This window comes from Hevea brasiliensis, unplaced genomic scaffold, assembly GCF_030052815.1.
Source record: "Hevea brasiliensis isolate MT/VB/25A 57/8 unplaced genomic scaffold, ASM3005281v1 Scaf110, whole genome shotgun sequence".
Taxonomy (NCBI): domain Eukaryota; kingdom Viridiplantae; phylum Streptophyta; class Magnoliopsida; order Malpighiales; family Euphorbiaceae; genus Hevea; species Hevea brasiliensis.
In genome coordinates this window covers 128,500-152,039 of record NW_026614598.1, presented here as the reverse complement: position 1 = coordinate 152,039, position 23,540 = coordinate 128,500, and the positions used below count along the sequence as shown (strand labels likewise).

At 30.4% G+C, this 23,540-nt stretch overlaps 2 protein-coding genes and 1 long non-coding RNA gene across 4 annotated transcripts; all 3 read right to left on the bottom strand.

The window, feature by feature from the left end:
- Nucleotides 1-3,130: 3,130 nt before the first annotated feature.
- On the bottom strand, nucleotides 3,131-6,886 carry LOC110648222 (uncharacterized). The gene is made up of 3 exons (XM_021802386.2): nucleotides 6,215-6,886; nucleotides 5,358-5,542; nucleotides 3,131-3,922 (listed from the first exon to the last, which is right to left on the bottom strand). Exons 1-3 carry the CDS (start codon nucleotides 6,732-6,734, stop codon nucleotides 3,398-3,400), a joined length of 1,230 nt encoding a protein of 409 aa, XP_021658078.2. The 5' UTR covers nucleotides 6,735-6,886; the 3' UTR covers nucleotides 3,131-3,397.
- A 2,649-nt stretch (nucleotides 6,887-9,535) lies between these two features.
- Nucleotides 9,536-16,787, bottom strand: LOC110648221 (putative clathrin assembly protein At5g35200). Of its 2 annotated transcripts, none has more exons than XM_021802385.2 (16): nucleotides 16,582-16,787; nucleotides 15,819-15,943; nucleotides 15,652-15,721; nucleotides 15,411-15,508; nucleotides 13,482-13,623; nucleotides 13,289-13,389; nucleotides 12,559-12,642; nucleotides 12,339-12,389; nucleotides 12,166-12,231; nucleotides 12,010-12,075; nucleotides 11,813-11,893; nucleotides 11,643-11,720; nucleotides 11,062-11,211; nucleotides 10,878-10,953; nucleotides 10,483-10,595; nucleotides 9,536-10,325 (listed from the first exon to the last, which is right to left on the bottom strand). In XM_021802385.2, exons 2-16 carry the CDS (start codon nucleotides 15,915-15,917, stop codon nucleotides 9,960-9,962), a joined length of 1,641 nt encoding a protein of 546 aa, XP_021658077.1. In that variant the 5' UTR covers nucleotides 15,918-15,943; nucleotides 16,582-16,787; the 3' UTR covers nucleotides 9,536-9,959. The 2 variants fall into 2 exon arrangements, with proteins under 2 accessions (XP_021658077.1, XP_021658076.1); XM_021802384.2 differs by lacking the exon at nucleotides 16,582-16,787 and adding an exon at nucleotides 16,062-16,346.
- A 3,493-nt stretch (nucleotides 16,788-20,280) lies between these two features.
- LOC131176440 (uncharacterized) lies at nucleotides 20,281-21,940 on the bottom strand. The gene is made up of 2 exons (XR_009146515.1): nucleotides 21,723-21,940; nucleotides 20,281-20,532 (listed from the first exon to the last, which is right to left on the bottom strand). It is a non-coding gene; the product is annotated as an uncharacterized LOC131176440 (long non-coding RNA).
- Between the last annotated feature and the right edge of the window lie 1,600 nt (nucleotides 21,941-23,540).

The following is a 23,540-nucleotide window of genomic DNA, read 5'->3' as shown; positions in this document are numbered from 1 at the left end:
TAATTAATAAAAATATTATTAATTAAAGAATTTTAATATTTTTAACATATTTTCCTTAATAGGTATTCTGTTTTAATTTGAATACTATATAACATATTCCATTTTTTAGTACACATTCAATATGTAAATAATTTTATAATAATTAATTAGTTATAATGGTATCTTTTGATAGAAGCATATTTACCATTTGGAGGAATGAAAAATTTTTAAAAAATCATAATTAAATTTTTTATTGTAATTCTAATAAATTTAATTTACTTTTAAAAAATAATATATTTAAAAAAAATAAAAATATCCTAAAATTATATATGTAACCCGAATATGTTGTTGTTGATGATAATTCTCTTTTCCATTTTTTTGGCTCTTTACATGACCTCAAAGTTGGCGTAGAAGACTTAGTGTCTTAATTGAAGTAAGCGTCATAGTTTTTAATAATATTTTGTATATAATGTTTAAGATGCAAGAAGTTCAATTTTATGATTGATTAATGATATTTCCTAAATAATGGGTAAATTTTATGTTGTACTATTATTTATGGTGATTCTTTAACTTGAAAATATTGCTATATTGAAATTAAATACTTTAACCTAATGATTATTTGAATATGTAAAAGATCTGTCTAGACTTATAGATCATTGATAATAAAACAACCATGGGTTATGAGTATCTTACATCTCTCTCTGGAAAATATGGATTTGAAGCTAACCCAATAAATTTATGTATTTTGCTTTTAAGTCAAAAAGTATAGAATTTTATTACTCTCACTTAAATAATTTAAAATTACTTAATTTTTTTTTATACATTTATTTATTTAGAAATATACATCATATTAGAGAAGTTATAAATAAGAGAAGAAGTGTAAGTATTTTAAGGAGATGACTTGCATTCATTTTTTTTAAGTAAGATATCTGTGTATATTTTCTAAAGATAACTCTTGTAAACAACATTGAAATTTATTTATGATGACAATCAATTAATAATAGGGATGAAATCTCATAAATTATACTATATATTTTCATATTTTATTTTTTGTGTATGCTCTATTCTTGATACAATTCAATTAGAAAAATATTATAGGATGGAAAAAAAAATAAAAATAAAAAACCTCAATATCTTAAAGCCATTGCATATTTAGACTCAAGCATTAGTAAGGCAATTATTTGGATCCAATTTCATTTTTTAAAAACTAATTTTAACGAATCCATCATTTAAGCACAAAGGACATCAATGAACGCCAGAAAACAAGAAAGAAAACTGAGGCAACACCATTGATTTTCATTTTCTTCACCTATAGCCGTAAGTCACTTCAAAATTTAATTGATTGTTTTGATTATATGTTAATTTAAATTTAATTAATGTGTTTTAAAAAATTATGTAATTTTTAATTATTATACTCAAATACTCATAACATAAAAATAAATTTTATTATCAACAAAATATTTTCTAATAAGATATAATTTTAAAGTATAAATTTTAACTCTTTCAATAAATTTATTATTTTTTAAATGTTATATTAGAATTATCATTTATTTTTAATTATTTTTTCTTATCAATTTTACTATCATTATATAATTATTATAATCATTTATTTATATTAAAAAACTATCATTTAATTTTCATTGGGTCATCCTAAAACTTAATTAACGATGAATGAGAGAATTTATAAACTAATCAAATTATTTTTGTATTTTTTAATTTATAATAAATAATAATAATTAATCATTTTATCATAAATATCCTAATTCATAAATAATTTTATTAATAATAAATAATATTATGTAATTTAAAGAATTAGTGTTAGATTTTTTTTTGGAATTTTTAGCATGGTTAGTTTTTTTTTTTTTTTTACCATTTTAACTTAATTTTAAAATTTTTTTAAGCCATGGTCAAAATTAATTTAATTCAACTAGTATATTCTAGTCCAATCAATTGACATATTATATTATCTTTCATTAAATATTTAAAATCTAACTAATTTTTCAAAAATTAAAGAATCAAGTATATTAACAAAAAGTTAAAAAAATAATTTTTTTATTATCAGGATTGATTTAAATTGTTTAAAAATTGTAAATAATAAAAAAAATTGGAAGTAGAAAATAGTATATATATCTAATATAAATATTTCGAATTCTATTTAGATAAAATAAAAGATGTTATTAGTAAATAAGAATACATCTTATTTACTTAAATATATATAACATAATATAAGAAAAATGTATTTTTAAATATTTGCATAGTTTCAATTTATATCCTTATTTTAATTTTCTTGATTTTAAGGTTTATTAATTAATTAATATAAAAATTTATTTAAAATTTTGTATAAAAAAAATTAATTCACTAATAATTATTTAACGAATATAAATAATGCACAATAACACTCGTTGGCTGTGTTCCTTCAGGCTGACCTGTGAAACACAAGTTTCGGAATTCCTTCTGGTCCCATGTCTATTTACTTTTTGATAGATGAATAATTGTTCATACACATAATATTATGCAGCCTTACTTTTTTTTTTTTTTTTAACTGAAAATTATCAAATTGCATCAAGAAGAAAACGAAGCATCCCAATGATGAAAGAACGAGGATCTCTCTTTCCAGAATCCAGATGAGTACAGAAAAATTAGACATAAAAAATAATGTAATTCAATTATGATACTATTGATTTTCCAGGTTTCTGCAAACTACAGTTTAATTTTGTATTGCCATAATTTGAATTCAAGAATCTTGAGATTTGCGACCAATCCTTTCTTTAGTTAACTAGTTAGAAGTCATGGTCATTTGCTACAATGAACAATAGGCTATATATAATCATATAGGCAAGCCAAGAATAAAGTATGAAGTGAATCTAAGTTTTGAGCAAAAATCTCTCAAGAGTGCTTCTTCCGTGATATTCATTTTGGCTTCCAAGTAGAGTAATAATTATGCTGACACAGGACTACAAAAACTTTCTACAATATTAACTGAAGCAATTGCTCTAACAAAAATTCCTGTCGACAAGAAGCATATTGATATTGATTATGAATACATTAGCAATTTGCAGAAGGTAAACAACTTATGATTACACTTTGCTCAAAATAAATTTTTTATTCAAATACTTACTAAGTAAAATAAAATTTTCAATATTTACAAGGATTGAGAGAGACTTCCTCTTACTCGAGCTTATAAGTTTGCAACATCTGTTTTTAACTTCTGAGTTCTGACAATTCAAGAATGCCTCTTACGCGTGCATGCGAACTCCGACATATAATCATTCAGTAAGAGTGACTTCATGAAGACAGAATTCTCAGTTTAAACATGTTTATTAACAGGTTGAATTCCATAAATACAGGAACCAAACGTTGAAAAAAAAAAAAGGAGAAAACTTTACAATGAATCGGTAATAAAAAGTCGCTGGATTCCCTAATCAAAATCATCAACTTTAAGCCAATCATTGGACTCACCATCAGAATCCTTTTCACGGGAAATAGACTGCCTTGCTTTTTGCGGACCACCCCCAGCACCAGAACTTTCATTCAGCTGGACCCAATCAGTGGGTGAAGGAGCCCTGATAATGTCCTGTGCTTGCCTAGAACCGGATAGTCTACTTGATAGACCATTATCATCATCCTCCAAATCACTGAAGGACACATCCTCTTCAATTTCATGTTCCAGCCTTTTCTGTCTATCCAGGATTGTGCCAGTATCAATCTGTGTCTCTTTCAACCATTGATCCGCATTCTCGTAATTGTCAATTTCTAACCTTCCAGTTGCATTTGCAATGTCAGTGACCTCCTTTTCCCTAGATGAGATATTCTCTTCTTCTCTCTCGCGGACTGAGATGCCCTCTTGTGATGTATTATGTGTAGCAGAATTCTCAGAGCTCTCCACCTTCACATTTCTCTTGTTCTGTAGCTGCCGCAGAAGTACGCTTCTTGTTTCAACTATCTGCAAGCCAGCGTTGTAATCAAAAGACTTTAGTCCACATTAATCAGATAGTAGTAGCACTGCACAAAGGAACCAAGTGGAATACAAATTTCTCATGTGACATCTAAATGAATCTCAAGTTCCATAATACATAATCAAATGAAGAATCCAATCAACATTCCACTGATTGACAGTAACAGATATTCAGATTTTAGAACTTCCAAATCTTTCAAACCTGTTTGTAAAAATGAAAAGGGAATGCCTAAAAAACCAGCATTTCACCGCAATTAAGTATAACGGTCAGACTAGCTTACCTAGATTCTTTCAACAAATTATTATTGCGAAGTTGGAGTCGGAGACAAAGTAAATTACCAATTTCCAATTTTTGAGGAAACACAGAGCAAACAGTAAACATCAATTCCATCATGAAGAATGGAGAATACCAAAAGAAAGACCCTCAAAAGAAAGTAAACTTCTATAATTTAAATATGGAAACCTAGCCTTTCACTTTCCCAGGGCTGAGTTAAGATGTAACCAAGCCATGATACCCAATTGACCAAACCACCAAAATGTTTGTGCTCAGAATTCTCCTACCTAACCTTCCCCTGATCTCCCCTCTTCTTTTTCTCTCTTTCTTTTTATTCTTTGCTTTTTTTTTTTTTAATTTCTTTTAACATCCAGTCTGAACCATAAGATCTTCAGTTACGACTTATGATACCCAATGCTGAGATTGAAACTAGTCCCATTACAATAGAACTGGATTTCAAGCTCTAATTATCACTGTAAGTTAGTAAGTGCCACAAAGAAGACTAATCAACGCACAGACAGGAAAATATCCGACTGAAGGAAATAAAGCCGTATTGCACCCAAAAGGGTGATAACTGATTAAGCATATCCTGATCTAACCTTCAATCATCAGTCCAGGCCTCAAGGAGATCAACATCATAATGCTTGAATTTGATAGCTCAGACATCCAAATATGTGATCATACAAACACATAACAGTCAGAAACCATTTAACCTCCATATAAGTTGCTCTTGGCTGACTGCAGCTAAGACTGCATGTAACTAATATAGTATTTCTTGATGCTTGGTAGAACATAACACATGTAGCAAGTTTAAAAACAAATGAATAATAAAATGTAAAATCATCGGGTTGTAATAATAATTCACGTAGGATATTATCATATTCTACAATTCAATTATAACAAGCATCCATAATTGTCTCATTCATATTATGGCCAGAGAAGCTTCATAAGACGCTGTTATTTTTACTCAGATAAAATGATAATTGATCAAATTCATGTGATAAAGTGTGAGGCCAAAAGCAGATTGTTTGCAGGCCTTTACTATACACACACAACAATTTTAGAGGAACAAGAAGAACGCAATGAATGCATTAAAGTAAACAGTAAATAAATAAAGAGAGGAAAAAAATATGAAAATAAAACTCTTGCCTGGGGAGTTGATAGAATCTCAAAGTCATGTTCATTCAGTCTTGGCAGTAACAATATAAAATATATCATCCAAAATTGTTCATCCTCCATATAACTATGAATGTTAGCTCTAAGAGCTGTAAGACCAGGAACCATTTGCTCAACAGTTGAAGCATGTTCTCTCTGAGCATCAGACATTTTAAAATCTGCAATACAACAGACCAAGATTCAATGTCATTCAACTCTTCTACCTTTTTTTTTTTTTTTTACAATGATCAAAGGTATCAGTATCCATGTATCTCTTCCAATTAGAAAAGAAAAAAGATAAACTATGTAATTTGGCCAGATAACTTACATCCACATACACAAAACCCACAAAACCTCAATGGCTACATTTAATTCATTCTCTTTTTCGTTTTACAGAAGGCATAAATGCCCATATATATAGCCATAGAAACAATGTATATATGGTATCCAACTGAAACAATGTATATATGGTATCCTACTAACTCAATCACAATAATACACAACATACACAAAAGGCCAATATGGGATAAATAACCAAAAATCAATACATACTATTAATAGATTTTTCAGATGTCCTTCCAAATATAGTAGATGAACCAGCAGCACTGGCAAACATACAGGAAAGCTCCATATCTTCTCAACCATTCCCCCTTCTCCCCCCACCAACCCCCCAAAAAAAAGTCTTATTGTACTACTTATTATACTATGTGACTGCAATACACTACCCACACGCATTAATGAATTCTTTTATTGCCAAACCTGGAGAATTGTTAAGTTCAAATTTCAAGGAGCAATAAGTTTAAATGATTCTATAAACATGTAGGTGAATTAAATTAAAAAAAAAAAATTACCATTTTCTAGTGACAATGGAAAATCAGTCCAGCATTCAGGTCTCATAGAAATCTCCTGAACAAAACCAATAACGTCCTCTGTAATCCCCGGCACATAATCATCTTCATCTTTTTCCTCATTATTATCACTTTGGAATTGCAAAAAGCTGGAGGTAAATTTGGAGATCTCGCTAACAGCTTTATTGCTGGAGAGTAAAGACAGACCACTCCTTAAGCTACCTCCTATTTCAGCAAGATCATTTCGGATCCCAAGGAGAGCTTGCGACTGTGACGATAGAGAAGAAGAATCATCCGATGGCAGTGACTTATCTAGAGAAGAGGACGACGGCGGTGACGGAGGCGGAGCCAGAAAGTTGGCGACGCCACGCAATTGGCGGCCAACGGACTCCCCGATGACGGAAAAGTCCTGTTTAACTCCTCCGCCACGAATCGTGGGGCTATCATGTGGGTGTGAAGATGATGGAGAAGAAGATGAAGAATCTGGATCGTCGGATTGGAGAGACTTGAAGAACCAATACATATTTTAGGTGGAATTGAATTAGGGATTTGTGAGAGAGGACATCAGAGAGAGATTGATTGCGCGGTGCCCTTCCTGTTTTGGATTTTTAGGTAGCTTTTGGGTTTCTTACTTTGCTTTGATATTTTCTTTTTAATTCTCTTTCAACAATCATTGTTTTCTCTTCTTCTTTTCTTTTTTTTTTTTTTTTTTTTTAATAATTTATTTAATATTTATCTTGCCAATGTGGCTTGATCCTGCCACGTCATCAGCCATGTAATTTGCGATTTTGCTGCTAAATAATCTACCAAATAATTCAATTCATTTAATAAATAAAAATTTTACTCACTTAAAAATTATTTTTTGAATTGTATTTTTATCAATAATTATATATTAATAATGTAAAGAAAATAATACTAATTTTGGAACAATAATAATTTTTATTTAAGAGAAATAGAAAATAAGATAGAATTTATAGTTTAGATCTTAATGTCGTAGATTTTTCACACTAAATTATTAATTAATAAATAATTAGCTATATAAATAAATATAAAGATTTTAATTTATTAATAAAATATATTTATATAATTAAAATAGTTCATATATAAATACACCCCCAAAAAAAATTATATATATATTTTTTATTTTAAATTCAATGACAAGCTTTTCAAACATAAAAAATAAGTACTATGTATAATATTAATTTTATTGAATATATAAGTGAATATTATTATATATTTTCTGAAATAAATATAATAAAATAATTATATATGTTCTGAAAATAAATAAAATATTTGGGTATCGTTGAGATTTAGGATTAGTTGTATGGTTGAGAATTATTATTAACGTGGTGATTGTAATATCTGTATTAGTAATTTTTTTAATTTTAAAATTATTTTTAAATAAATAAAAATATTATTTTATTAAATTAAATAAAATTTTTATTTTGATTAATTTCCCTTCATATATATATATATATTAAAATTACATACCACTTCGGTTATATTATATACACTTATTTTATATTTAAATTATCCAATTTCTTTTATTTGATATTAAATTTAATATGAAATAGTGATAAATATGAGAATTAAAAATATAAATAGAGAAAATATTTTTAAAAAATTAAGGTAAAATAATTAAATATATTATTTATTTATTAAATATTTTTTATCCATTAAAAAAATTATTAAATTATTGTAAATATGAAAAATAATTAAATAAATTAATAAAATTAAAAGAATTGATTAAAACTGATAATAGTGAAAAGATTTGAATTATTCTTATCAATTAATAAATTTAATTATTTCAATTAAATTTATTATTAAAATTAAAAATAATATAAAAGATATAAGATGAAACTGATAAAATCTTTAGATTTGACTAAATCTGAAAATAAAAATTGAAGAATTTAAATTAATTTTTTTATCATTTAAACTTTATAATAATAATAATAATAATAATAATAATAATAATATTATTATTATTATTATTGATCTAGTAAATTTATTTTTATGTATTAATCAAAATTAATAATTTTAAAATATAATATTATTATATTACGAAATATTTTACTTTTTTTAATTTTGTACCTTTTTCACAGTGATAATATAGAACTTAAAAATATAAATTTTGAAATAATAAAATAATGGATATTTTAAGAATTAATCCTTATTTACTTATTATAGATTACAAAGACAATTTTTTATAAATAAAAAGAAAAAAAAAATGAATAGCACCCGAACCATGCATTAAAGCAAATTTAAAAAATAAAAAATAAAATTTCTTTTTATCTCAATTGTGCAAATTAATATTGAGTAAATTCTTCTTAAAATGAGGCAATTAATAAATTGTTTTTTTAAGTAACTTGTGATTGAAAAAAGGGATTAAATTAATTTATTTGGGTAAATGCGATGACGTATCAACATCGCTGCTCTTTTCATCCAATTCGCTGTTCAGTCCTCCAGGACAAGCCATTCTCTCCACAGCTTATTTCTTCAAAAATAAATTAAAAAAAAAAGAAAAAAAAAAGTTTTACATATTGTTAGAAAGTAAAATTTTACAGTGTATAATATAAAAATAATTGGGTAAAGTCAAAATTAACTACTAAGTGATGCAGAAGAGAAATCTATAATAATTAAAATATTAATATAATTCTTATATAATAAAAATTTTTAAACTTTATTAATTTTATAATAATTAAAATTTCTAAATATTATGTTTGCATCGAACTGATTTGATCTTATAAATTTGAATTTGAACGAAAAATATTGTTTAAATATTCTAGGTTTGAATTTAGTTCAAATTTCATATATTCATAATACAAATTTAGATTTAAAATAACTATTTTTAGAATATCAGGTATTTAAATGAAAATTTATTTTACTAGTCAAATAAAAGATATTCACATTTATGAATTTGAAATTCTAAATTTTAAATCAAATTTAAATTTTAAATTCAAAAACAGCCAAATAGAATTCTCCTCATATAGCATCACTTATAGTTATTCTTTTATAACCCTTATACTTTGAAAAATCAAACTCCTTAATTCCTCCATTAAATTTCTATCAAGGAAAATATTAGTTAACTTGTTTAAGCCTTAATCAAAGGAATTAAATAGGATGAATGGTTAAAATTTTATAGACTATGCAGTATAAGTATTTAAGGCTAAAGCAAGGATATAATAATTAGATTTTTAAAAAATAGCAATTAAATAGTTAATTTTCACAAACTAAAAAGACTTAATGATAATTTAGCCTTAATAATTTCTTTCTGGTGGCTAAATGCCTTCATCCACGTAATAATGTGATTAGAAAACAAAGAGATTCCGAGAGCCACAAATCAAACCTGTTGTCTCTTCATTACATTACATTAATGTGGTAATAATCACAAAGATTACAAATCATTTCTATCATCTATGAGTAAAATTTAACAGCGAAAAGAATAACAAGATATAATTCCTGCTTATGTTTAATCAACAACAAAGCAGGTTGATGAAACTTAAGTAGTTTGAAAAGCAAAGCATTATTACTAACCTTCATCAATGTAAATAATCACTAATTCAAAGCTTGCCTCCCGCTCATTATTGAAGAAGAAGAATCTCATTCTAACTGACTACTGAACACATACACAAACATATTGTACACAACTGTCGACTCTTCCCCAATCTCAAAATCTAAAAGTTGATCAATTCGCACATCTTTCTTCCTCATGTTTCCAGATAAAGAATGTGTCTGGCTTGCAAAGCTTCTATCTAAAGCCTGAATATGGATTATAGGCTTGAACAGGTGGCACACCTGAGCCATATGGATGGACACTAGCTCCGTAAGGATTGCCGAAGGGATTTGAAGGCGGCTGTTGTGGGCCCATCATCATCATCATCTGCTGCCGCTGCTGCAACATGAAAGCCTGCTGTTGATTGGTCATTGCAGCCATCTGCACTGAATGTGGTGCAGCTACTGCATTGGAGGCAAAGAAAGGATCATGTGCAGTTGTTTGCATCATGGGATTAACCATTGGGGCTGGCTCCCAAGGATTGTAGCTCACAGGCTGATTGTTTCGTCTAATTGCATCATCGTATAAGCTGTCTAATGTGAGTTTATCTAGCCCTCCCGCCTTGTTAATGGAAATGAATGAGTCGGGTTAGTCAACATAACCACAACAACACAACCACATCTTTTGTGCATATGAGCATTTATTTAAAATAGTCAACATCCAACTGATACTGTTCTACTAAGATATTAAGAAATAGGATAACTAATAGCAGCAGTACCAGTTTGCTAGCAGTTGCAGCACTATCATTCGAACTTGGAGCTGTAACAAGTGCCAGTTCCCATCCTGTGGTACCATTTGCATGACTTGGGATGGTTGTACTTGTTTGGTCAGCTGCAATAGCAGAACCACACAAAAACATTAGAACTTTTTCCACCTGTAAACAAACTATTAATATAGTTTGTCCAATCAAATCTTATTACATGCTCTTAGTTTATTTTTGTTTCTTGATGTTTTGAAGATTTGTTCCTCCTAACATTAACTTTCAAAATATTACTCATAACAAAAATTACATTTGCTGCTTTTATCTCGTTGAATTCCAAAACTAAGGTGAAATATTGAATTTTAGGTCATACTTCAGCATGTAAATTAAGACGGACAGCTAGAAAAACTTACAAACTGGAACAATAGCTAGAGCCAGGGCATTCTTCTCATCCAGTTCTGAAGCAGCTGGAACAGGATCATCCAAGGCCTAGCAGTCAAAAAGAGAGGAAAGAGCAGCATGTAAGGAAACTACAAAATGTTCAGGATGCTCTCACAAGAGGAATACACTCTCCAAGGAAACAGTTCATAAACTTACCAACAAATCAGGTTGTTCAACAACTGGCTCTTCAACTTTTACTGGTTCAGGTGGAGGTGGCGATGGTGGACGTTCCTCCTTCACCTCTGGTTCCTTTTTGTACTCTATAGCTAAGATTTCTTTTGGGGCAGCAATTTTATTATCAGAAACCTGCTCGAGTAATGATTATATTGTCAAGGAATGATTATTGTGAGATCTGGGCAGAACTGCTAACAAATATGGGCAGGTGGACATCTACTAGGAAATAAGAGCTTCACAAATTATTACAAGGCATGGCACATATGCACAACATCACATGACATTAACAACACTTCTACCAATCTCTGATTCATGAAAGTTAGAAAGTGAAGTCAATAACATCACATTACTGACAATGCTCGAATGCCTTGTGCAATATGAACAAACAAAAACGGTATCTTAATCTTTTAAGATATCCTACCATAGACAAGGCTTTTTCTGTATATGACCACAAGCTATTTTGATCAGTTTATATAGTATCCAATGATCAATGATATCTGATGTTATTTTGCTGCTCTGATCTTCCCATCAACAAAAACCCATTAAACATAGTTTCTCTGTACCTGATCTTTGCGAACCGTGGACATCCGTGGAGCTTCTCGCACATACTCTTCCATGGTTTGTAGGAATGATGCAGGAGGCTTTATTAGCAACAATAAAATTAATTAAGAAGTTTTTTGTAGAATAACAAAGAAGCATTAATCCAGAAGACACCAAGAGCGAGAATATGAACCTGCTCAATCTTAATAAATCTTTCTCCACGCCCAATATCCATACTTTTACATATCTCATAAAATTCTGAAAGTCTCTCTGCCTGAATGCATAGATAGTTCAAAAGCATGCCCATCAAAATAGTTTTTTTTTTCCTCACCAACAATAACATATGATCTAACTGTCATTGGCTTGTTGCACAGAATCCCAAAAAATTACCTGCTGACAAGCTCTCCAATATATATCCAAAGCCCTCAAGGAATCATGCCGTTGCATCTCAAAGAACTGCCATCAGTAATATTACAGTAAGTAGATGATTTTCTGAATGGTCCTAGATTCTGCTCTTAAAAACCAAGTTCATTGGTTAGTGATTACCTTGTCAACCAAATTGGCAGTACCATCGCTTATAGCTTGATAGATTTTAACACTTTCAGAAGCAACCTATTGTTGACAGATAATGAGAGGACAAATTATATAACAATTGAATGACATCCCCACATCAATCCAACTAGCACAAAGGACAAGCAAGATTTACAAATTCCACTTACCAATGAAAGTGCTAACTGAATGACAAAGTTATTAACTGCTGCCCCTTGTGGCTGCACCAAAGATATGAGAATTCCTCATTTCAGTTAAAAAAAAAAAAAAACTGATGGAAAACTGAAGATTAAATTTAGGCCTTGTGAGGCTCACTATTTGCATTTAACAATGAGATGCCATTCTATTGCATAAATCCACCAAAATGATTTGTACATATTCAATAATTACCTGACAACCAAGAACACGGAAAAGAAGTTGTTGCAAAGCAGGCAGCTGCTCCAGCAACTCAGCAGTATCCAGATCTTTAGTCCTCTGCATCAAAGTTTTATCAATATATATCCAGAAACAGTTTGTATTCACCAAAAATTTAATGCTAGCAAGCAAACAAATATGTTATCTGAGGATGACAGGAACTGAAATAAAGTTGCAAGAATTACATCTCGACTCAGTAAACCAAAATTTCCCGACTTACAAATGTGCACTTTTGTATGTAAATAAGTAAATGTGATAATATTCAAAAAGGAAAGAAAAAAATTATTGAAATATGCAACTGTAGCAAATGTGAGGTTACAGGCTTGTCTTCCGAACAAATTTTTAATGGTATATGATGCTATGATATAAAACTAAACCCAGCACATGCCAGAGACAGATATTGTAGTGGCTGCTTTAAAAACAAGGCAATTTATTTCACAAAAATGAGTCCAAGTAACAATCTAACTAAAAGCAAATTTTAAACAAATTCATGCATAGAGTTCACTTCAAATTGACTTCCATCCAGCATGGGGTCCTCTCTTTTTTCCTAGATCATAAACTAATATCCAGGAGATTGAAAATCCATATAGCTCATATCAAATCATCAAATTATGATATGGAAACGCAATTAATTCTCCCTGAAAAAAAAAATAAATTGAAAACAATGATAATAGAGGTGCCAGTGAAAATAAATTAAAGTTCTTACAGGTCGATCCGTCTCAACATCATACTTCAGAACACGGAAGCATTCCAGCCTTTCCTCCAAAAATAAGGCATAGGTGCGAACCCAGGCAGAATAATCCCATGCTGCCCAGGATGCAACACTAGATGTTAAACAATCATTTAACAAAATAATCCATTCAAAAAGAACAGAAAAAATTGTAAAAGAAAAAAGATACCATTTGGACTGGAATCATCTTTGAAATGAGACATGCTAAGCATATGACTCCTGCTTCGTCCATAATTAATGAGTTCCTCATGAAATGTGGGGTCCACTTCTCTTAAAGCACGGTGAATAACAATCAAAGTTTTCAATGCAACCTAAGAACCAACCAACAGTCAGGCACACATATTATAGTGAAATGCACAGAGATACATTGACAATGTGCACACATGACAAGATTATACGAACATGAGACCCATTGAAGCATCAATCTCTAAGAATAACAAATAATGAGCAACCAAACCAATGATACACAGGTTTTGATTAATTAACCACATGACTTAAAAATAAAAGAAAATAAACCACTGCTGACATGATCTAAAGTGTTCAAAGCTTCACAACTATTGATATGGACTAATATGCGCCTCACAAGATGATGATAAGTGGCACCGCTAGCTCCCCTGCAGGACATTGATGTTTGACTTGAGAGTTCTACAACAAAGGATGGGAAGGACTCGAGTTGATTTGGTCCCCTACTCCAACTCTCTAGACTTGGATCGGTATTCCTGACTTGGATTCTTGCATCCTTAAAGGACATTGGCCAATCATGACAGACCAAACATCAAGCTCATCAAAACCTACCTCATGTCAGTTCTTAAAAGGTGATCAACCACAAAGAGCAACTCACACTAAGGTAGGAGATTGGCAGCATGTTGACCACTGATTTAACATAAAACATTCTGCAAATAAATGAAACATGCACCAAAGTATGCAAGAAGATATCTCAAACATGGAGTCTAACACAAGTCACTCGGACACTCCAGAGGCACCTAGCAAACCATATCATGCTAACCACTCGACATCTCCATGATTACACCTACTCCTAGCTAGAGAGTGCCACCTGTCTCAATCACCATACTTCTAAGCATATATAAATTCTTCTCCGAGCAGTCTAACAAGGTACAGAAAGTCCTAAAGTAAGAATAACATTCTCATTTACATTAAGCCTAATACAAAATCAAGAGCTCTTACTCAGTCAATTACTAACTTAACTATCGGAGGCTCCACATCAAAGGCCCCTCAAGCGGTCATCTTATAAGAGTTCAAACATCCCTACACCATCAGAGGTCCTTTGCTTCAATCCATCCACAAAGACAACTACTACATGCCACTCTTGAAGGAACATGCCCATTTTTCTATCCCACTTATTTTATGTTTATTTCTAATTTTATATTAAGTTTCTATTATTTTATATTTATTTACTAACATAATCATCAAAGGTCCTGTGACAGGGAGGACCACGCACCGCTTCCTTCTAGCTTGTAGGGTCACACATGGCGAGATCCTAATCGTGATTTTTTGACCCATAACAACTATAATCCTCTATTAAAAATTTAAAATGCTCTGTTTTAGAGCAAGATGGACATGATGACATATGGAAGAAATATCAATCAATTTCATGTACAAATATGATATAACATATCACCAAATTCTTCATTTGTTTGATCATTTGAAAAAGGAAAAACTATTTCCATTCATTCCTAGCAAGGAGAATATAAAATTTCATACAAAATTTGATGGGTATTTTGGCTTGTTTACATCAATCTCTCTAGCCAGGTATGCAATAAAGTCACTCAAATTATTACCCAGAGGCTCCTTTAGAATTCTAATTTCCCATGATTGTCCAGGTCAAGTTTAAGGATAAGAGAAAGTCAAACCACTTGCCAGCATTTATCCATTCACTATACCTGATGTTATTCCAGCATACAGAGCAATTCTGATAAATAGTAGAGTACTTTGAACATGAAAAGAGCACTAATACAGATTCATGGGAGCCTAATTTCCAAGACAAGAATGAGAAAGCAGCAACATAGCTTTCATTTGCTTTTCGTGATTCTATAAATAGCTATTCCATCACAGAATATTATCAATGTGATGCACATACCGCCCAGTTATGTGTTTTTGATAACCTTCTAGCAAGAGCATGAATGCAATAAGCAACATCAGCTCGAGGCCTAGTAGCTGAAACAGCGGCAAAAACAGCTGCAAAAGGAAATATAAAACAAACACGTAAGCTCCCCCATTCATCAATTGTTTAATATACAGTGCACCAAACTTATTACAGGCTCAGTAAATGTGCAGGTTTTATCTTTGATAGGAGCAATCGAGGGGAAGAGAGCATCCACCTCTAATGTGTTTTTCCTTTGCAGGTCGCTCAACATGATTTGTGGCCTTAACTATGGCAATGTCCAATTCCTGAAAAATTAAAAACCAACCAAAATGATGAAAAACATAAAATCAAACTTGTACTGACCTTAGGCACAAGTACATAATCACTCATAACTAAGCCTACCTTGTAATCACTATTTACTTTGGCCAATGAAACAGTGGTTGTGTCCTTAAGGGCCCCAAGTGCTTTCCTTAAGCTTTTCTGCGTACCACCTCCTGACATTCTCTCTCCCTCCCAATCACAAAATTCTGCAAACAACCACCAAATAATCTACATCAGTTTTAAAAAAATCTTCCAGTCCCCCAAAACACAATTCACTCTTCACAACAAAACACCATGGTTTAGACCCTTTGACTTTAAGCTTACCATTGGGTTTTTGCATAACATGAATTTAGATCCAATGGCATAGCCATTCATCAACGAACTCATTAACATCAACACTTAGAAAAACAAACCCCAAATTATCAAGAGATTAAGAGGGTTGATTAATTTCTTTCTATTTTTTTAAAAAATAAAGATCAAGTCATTATATGAGCTCTGAGCTTGACCAATTTCCAGCAAAGTGAAATGAAATAAAGCAGAGAAGAAGCACACAAAATCATCCTATCGAAAAAAACATAAAAACCACGAAATTAAATATCAAAACAAACAACATTAACAAGCACGTAAAAAATTCCATAACTAAGCCACACCAAAATTCCATCTAACATATAGAAAACCTTTCACAAATCACCAAAAGATCTAACCAAAACGACCCACACATAAAAAAAAAATTAAAAACAGAAAAAAGAACGAGAAGAAGAACCTAAGCAATTGAAGGATTGCATTAAGAAACACACCAGCACACTCATATAAACAAAGATAGAGATCAGAGAGCTGATATTACCGGAGGGTGGATTGAAGAGAGAGAGAAGAAGAAGAAGAAGAAGAAGATGATGATGATGATGAAGATGATGAAGAGGAGGTGACCGGTGGAAGTGAAGGAGAAAAGTCGACCAAATGAGTTGAGAGAGTCCGGTTCGGTTGGGTCGTCGGCGTCGTAGGCAATTATATTCTTTTCTTTATTGTTTTTTATTTAAATAATATAAACATTTTTTTGGTTTCTTAATTTTGTGTCAGAATACGGCTCTGTAAGAAGCGGTACTGCCTCCCCTAAGTGGCGATGGGCGAAAATGATGGAATTTTGCTTCTCTACATTCTCTCCTATTTTACACTTGTACTCCTCCTGTCTTCTTCTTTTGCCACGTCATTTTTCTGTTTTCTTCAAAAAGTGTAAATTTTAAATAATTTAACTTTTCTTAAATTTTAATTTTAAAAAAAATCTTTTCATAAAATTTATACTTAATTATACGGGGAAATATCAATTAAAAATTGTTACGTTCTTTTTCTATTTGAAGATTATTATGCTTTTATATATTTTTATTTTAATATTTTAAAAACATTTTTTAAAATATAATTTTTAAAATTTAAATTATTATTTTTTACATTTTAAGGTAAATGTTTAATTTTTTATATAATTAATTTATTGAAATGTATATAAAATTAATTTAAATATATAAAATTAGTGTGTAAATTTATAATTAAATATTTGATATAATGATTATTAAATTTTAATCAAATTTAATATGATATAAAAATTAAAAAAAAAAAGTAAAAATTTGAAATAACAATGGCATGTTAACGAGTTAAAAGTAAATTTGTAACGGTATAAAGAGTGATTGATGGAGATAGAGAAAAGAAAATTTTTTTTGAATTGTAAAAAAAAAAAAAAATATCTCGAATAAGGTCTGCTTTTAAACGATTTTATAAGTATATGATTAATCTCTCATGGAAGAGATCTATTATTAAATCTTAATGAATCTCTAAAAATTAATAAAAATAAATTATTTATCATCGATTCATTCATTTATTATAAATAGAGATAATTTTTAATTTTTAATATCCATACAAAAAGTTAAACTGGGATCAAACACCTTCAAGAATTACTACTGAGCCACCACGCTTTTTGGTGGGATTGGAAATGTTAAGGCTGCTCGACGTCGATGTTTGTATGAAATCTAGAGCAACAATAGAAAGGGCTAGTCGTTTAGAAACCGGAGAGACCGGCACTGCCAGCTAACGGTGAAAGACGCCAATTTTGAATATCTTTTATTGCATTATACCCCTGGTTTTCTACAATATTACCAAAGCAACCTGAAGTTTTCATTTTTTTTTTCCTAAAGAAATCAATTGGACCCACTTTAATGATTGTCATCATCCACGTACAGCTATCATGATTTGAAGGTCCTAGTCTGTGCTTAAATTCGAGTCGAAATTGCCGGTTTAATCAGTCTAAAACTCTAAATATGAACTCAATACGAATTTTAAGAAAAAAAAAAAAGTTTTAAACCGGATTGGTTTTGATTCAGAATTGCTGGTTTAAACTGTCCAGTTCAACCTTAGTCCAAGAAGGAGAGCTCATAATTGATCGTAAACTCTGATTTCTAGTTAATTTAAGGTTCGAAACTGTTCACCGATCAATTGACAAGTTTATATGGACCAGTTTCGGTACAACTCACGGCCGAACTGGCTTTGGGGGTAATTATTTTTTATTATTTACAAATGAAAATATTTTCTATATTTTTAATTATTTTTAATGAAAAATAAAAATTAATTTAAAAAGATAAAGAATTATTTTTCATAAATAAACAAGTCTTTCTTTTTAATTTTGCATTTGAAAATTTTGTACACATGAATATGAATTTCTATTTTTTATTTTTTAAATTTATTTTCAAAAAATTAGTTAAATTTTTTAGAAGTAAACAGACACTTAGTAATTTTATTGAAAATATAGAGAAAGAGAATATGGAATCTAGTTAATTTTGCACAAAGAGAGAATGAAAATGGATTTTTATTTTTATTATTTTTTTTAACATTTCTAATTATTTTTAATATTTTTATTAATTTTAATAAAATAGGATATGATGTGAAGAGAAATAAAAATTGAAGGGTTTAATTATAATTTATCAAGAAATAATAACAAAAATTTGTAAAATTAAGGGGCTTGAAAATAGATTTAGCCATAAATACAATAATAATATGAATATTTTTTTTTCATTAACTTTATTAGTCTGTTTTAATATTCAAAACTTATAACGATTATTATTTTATTTTAATAATTTTATATTAAAGATGATAAATATTATTATTTATAAATAAAAAGATTTAAATTTAAAATTTTTATATTCGTTGCATTTTTAAAACAGTAAAAAATTTAAATATTTAATTTCCTTTACTTTATAAAATATACGATTAATTATTTAATTTTTTTTTATTATACATTAAACACTTTACTAATAAATTAATAGAAAACGGAGGAGTAATTTACCTTATGATAAAATTGCATAATTTATTAATTATTATTTGATTTATTGAATTTTTATTAAATTAAAAAAATAGCGGATAACATAAGTTAGTAATATAGCTTAGATCAAGAGGCAACGGTGTGACATGGTCACATCATAGTAGGTGCCACGTGGAAGACAGCTTCACCTTCCAGATGTGATTCTAAATTAGCCCACATGTGTGCCAGCAATACACCAAAACTACTAACTAAAAGACGATCATACCCTTGACATAAAATAAAGAGGAATAAAAGAAAACAGACAGCTGCCATGTTATTTGTTCAATGATAATTTTTGCAATTTCATACTACATTTATGTGGGTCCCACAGTAAGAGGCAAAGTGGGCTGATATGCGCCACCCACTTCCAAACTGGGGATCACGTGGCGTCGCCGGTACTGTGATTCACGGAATGATAACTCAAGTTGGAGTGCTGATTGTGGGCTCCACTGATGTTCTTACATTACCGTTGGATCACTTTTTGGACGTACAAGATTTGTTTCCGTTGTCTTCAGTGCAAAATTGGCAGCATTATTACACTGGATAGAACTTTGTTTTTTTTCTTAAAAAAAATTATTTAGTGCTAATTGTTTAACTACTTTTTTTCAAAAAATATTAATTAATTTTAATATTTTTATTAACCTCTAATCTCTTAAATCATTTTGAGAATTAGTTTGAATATCATTGAGTTCTTGTACAGTTTTAAATTACAGGTGAAAATATTCTTACCTTTTTCATTATAAAATAAAAGGAGTATAAATTTTAAGAGTTATAGATTATTTTATTACGGTGAATCAATTTATTTAACAATAATTTCTTTCCCACTCGAAGTATCAAATCTATCATTTCTTCGAGATTTATCACGAAAGAATATATACAGACTTTTTGTCTAAATTTATGTGTCCTGTGCTTTACTACAGCAGAGCAGTATATTACTCTTGAGATTCGGCCCCTTTTACCAAAGATACTCGCTTGCATTTTGAAGTTATTTGGATAATCTTGAGTCTTGTTAGCCATGGCTTGGCTTTCTCTTATGAATACTTAATTTCTTTATTATAAAACATGTTATCATCGGAATCTGCATCATATCGACTAATAATTAATTTTATAAAATAAAAAAAAAAAATATATATAATTTTTTTTGGAATAAGAAGAGAGCAAAAGTAAATAGCAAAAATATATATTACTTGAATATGGTGTCTATGAATAATAAAAAATTATAAAATAATGAGTCAAATAGCTACAGCTATATAAGACGTAGAATAATTAAACCGCCCAAATGAAACCACAAATTTCTATTACCTACCCCATAGAGAGATGAAAATCATTGCTGATGTCACCGAGTTGGACGATTACAGCCTAAAAACATACAGTGGAATAACTGATGGTTGAATCTTCTTCTTGACTTGTCTGTTTGTTCAATTTTGAAGCAAGAGATACCTGTCACGCCAACCTCTGTCGTTTACCGCATAAAAAATGTTAATCAATAAATAAATACAGAAAATAAATAAAACAACAATAGTAAATAAAACATGTTAAAATTTTATAATTCACTATAAAATATATATAAATAAATTATTTAATATCGTTGAAATACAGAAAAGTGGTAAAATTCTCAAGAAAATTTGTTCATAAGATAATATCTCATATGGTGGAATAATTTTCCATGTTCTGGAATCTAACAATCAGCAAGTGTTTCAGGCTAAAGATTGATTCTGTTTCTGGCTAGAAGCCAATTCAAACTTAGTCTGTACTTTTGTTGCCAAGTGGAACTGGTTAATATATCTGGACAAATTTTGGAATATAAGAAAACCGCCATTTAACTAATTGTTAATTTAATAGTTTAGTGTACGTCTCATGGTGCACAAGGCCAAGACTCGGAGACTTTTACATCATGTTTCGGAGCACCTTTTTGAAGGCACACTTGACAATGGGCCAGTTTCGGTTCAATTTTTGAATCGGGCCAATTCTGTTTCAAATTCAAGAAAGAAGAAATTGCAACTAGGCTATATCTTGATTTCGAACCGGTTCATGAATTGAAACTGTTGACCTGATATAGTTCATGGTTCGAACCAACAAATGACTGAATCTATTTGGAGATAAGTTATGAATTTTTAAAGTAATAGGCACATGAGTATCTTAAATTGTAGAAAGGTCTTTTTTATTTAAAAGGAGGTTAAGATTTTTAAATATTTTAAATTCTTCAAAACTCCAACTTTTTCAACTCACTAAATTAACAAGTTGAGAAAATTTTAATACCTTATCATACCCTAAAAAAAACTTCCATGCACTCTATCCAAAAATAAGAGATGCCAATAGAACAGCTCACTATATCAAACTTGGTGTATGGATCCCAGGGACATCAAGTCAAAAAAGCATACACAGAGAATAAAGAGATAAATTTAATGCTTAAAGCTTGAATTGCATAGGTTAACTTGTTAGGTTTATCAGCTCCCTTTCCTCCCCACCCCACCTATGAAAAGGGCTCAATGGGACGCGAGAATTAACAATCAATAAACAATGCTTTTTATTTTTTATTTTTATTTTTCATTGCAGATTATGGAATTCATACAAACAATCATTGAGAAAATTAATTGAAAAACAATTACAAATGTTACAGTCGATATTCTGACTAAGATGCCAACCTGTGATCCAAAATTGATGGTAATCTTTGAAATAAACCTTCAAGATCTCTTTACAGCAGTAGCAAAGCAAGGTTGGTGGATGAACTCGAAACCTTCAGTGATGGGTCAAGGCTCCTATCTGGCAAATGATGATTAGCGCAACTCTACTGTGCTCCGTGACCAGCTCCAATCTGCAGAGCTCAGCTATTCTTTTTGGGTCATTGGAAAACTACTTTGATCTCCTTAGCAATATTCTGAGCATCCTTGAACTAATTATACGCGACTCGGGTCAAGAGACAGATAGATCAATTAGGCTTTGCACATAGGATCATGAAACAACAAAAAGTTGAATGTCAAAAGACTACGCACAGAGAGACGAGCATAGAGTGTAGATTCCTTGAATGATGTATATGAAACATGGTCAGGGATGCAAACTTTTTGTAGAAGCTCAAAATGTTGCGTGAACCTCTGGAGAAAATGGTGTATGCTGTTGGAACAAAAGATACATAACTGAGATATAGCATGGTAGCTTCCACAAAGGAAATGGTTAGATTTTGTCAAAGACGAATTAGGCTAATTGTTTTGCCTCTGCAAGTAAATGACTCATTCACAGCAAAGATATATCAACTAATTTCAAAGGGATCAGTTTTCTAGGAAATGAATCCCATATCATGTTATTCATCAGATTCAAACTTTAATCTACAAGAGAAAAATAAAATGTATGTGTGGGCAGTATGCATTCTACCTCATGATCAGAATTAAATGGGCATGGACTCTGTAAAATCATCTGCTCATTCCTCAAAGTAGCAAGCAGCTAGAAAGATTGAAAAATTTGTTAGAGCATTTGAGATGACAATGATGAAGTAAAAAACATAATGTGGAGAATGGGCAGCATCTGTTTCTCACGTTCACCATGTAGGAATATTCACATCAATAAAAATTTGGAAAGCTTTATTTAGAGACCTGCAAATGTAGATTTAAACCAACCACAATCCCAAAGCATGTGAAGTAGCTGGTGTGCAAATTATGCCCACAGCATTCTAATTATGCATTTATCATAGCTCATCAGACACAAACTCAGGGGTTGGGTTGTGCGAAGGGGTGATGGCACAATTACCAGTGTGAGCCCTTCAGCAAGGCATATCTGGCTCTGAAAATAAGACTGCAGGCAGGATGCTACTTTCCCTTAACAGATCCTTTGGAGAATCCTTTCTCTTCTTTCCCTTTAGTTTAGCTGGATGTAAATAAATGAAACAATTTGATTTTGGTGGAAACAGAATGCTAAAAGTATAGAAAATATCACATGCATATTAATTGCAATTTGTTATTTTTCCAACACAGAGTTCAATTACAAAGGAACTGACCAAGGAGTCAAATCCCTTTGGCATGAATCTATCTCAGGATTTGTGTGAACTGAGTTCCTGGCTTACAATGAGAAAGCATCATATTCATGCATACACTCATTGGATGAGAAAGCTTTCTCTGAACATTTCTTTTTTCTCTTTAACCCCTCCAAATTTCCATCCTCAGGAAAAACCAGCAAAGAAGTGATTCAGAAACTTGCAATGTTTTTTTCTTTTTTAAATTTCATTTTAGCTCCTAACTATAAAATAATTCTTAATAAATCGTAACAATCATAAACAAAATATAAATTATAAACATAAAATTCAACTGTTACCCTAATAATGGATATTGAATAAATAAATTCTCACAGATCTAAAAACGTGCCTGATACAAAGTTTAATTGAACCGTGATAATAATTGAGAGAGACCCTTTGATTCAATAAACTGATTTCTCCTCTTTAGTGTTCTCGATTCACACACAAAACTTTAGTGATG

What these genes read in the sequence shown, in the direction of transcription:
- LOC110648222 (XM_021802386.2), bottom strand. Translation starts at nt 6,734, where the DNA reads ATGTATTGGTTCTTCAAGTCTCTCCAATCCGACGATCCAGATTCTTCA. An exon ending in TCCATTGTCACTAGAAAATG is followed by an intron (nt 5,543 to 6,214) that starts GTAATTTTTTTT and finishes GTTGTATTGCAG; the next exon opens with ATTTTAAAATGTCTGATGCT. An exon ending in AGATTCTATCAACTCCCCAG is followed by an intron (nt 3,923 to 5,357) that starts GCAAGAGTTTTA and finishes GCTGGCTTGCAG; the next exon opens with ATAGTTGAAACAAGAAGCGT.
- LOC110648221 (XM_021802384.2), bottom strand. An exon ending in AAGTAAATAGTGATTACAAG is followed by an intron (nt 15,722 to 15,818) that starts GTAGGCTTAGTT and finishes TTAATTTTTCAG; the next exon opens with GAATTGGACATTGCCATAGT. An exon ending in ATGTTGAGACGGATCGACCT is followed by an intron (nt 12,643 to 13,288) that starts GTAAGAACTTTA and finishes ACTTTGATGCAG; the next exon opens with AGGACTAAAGATCTGGATAC.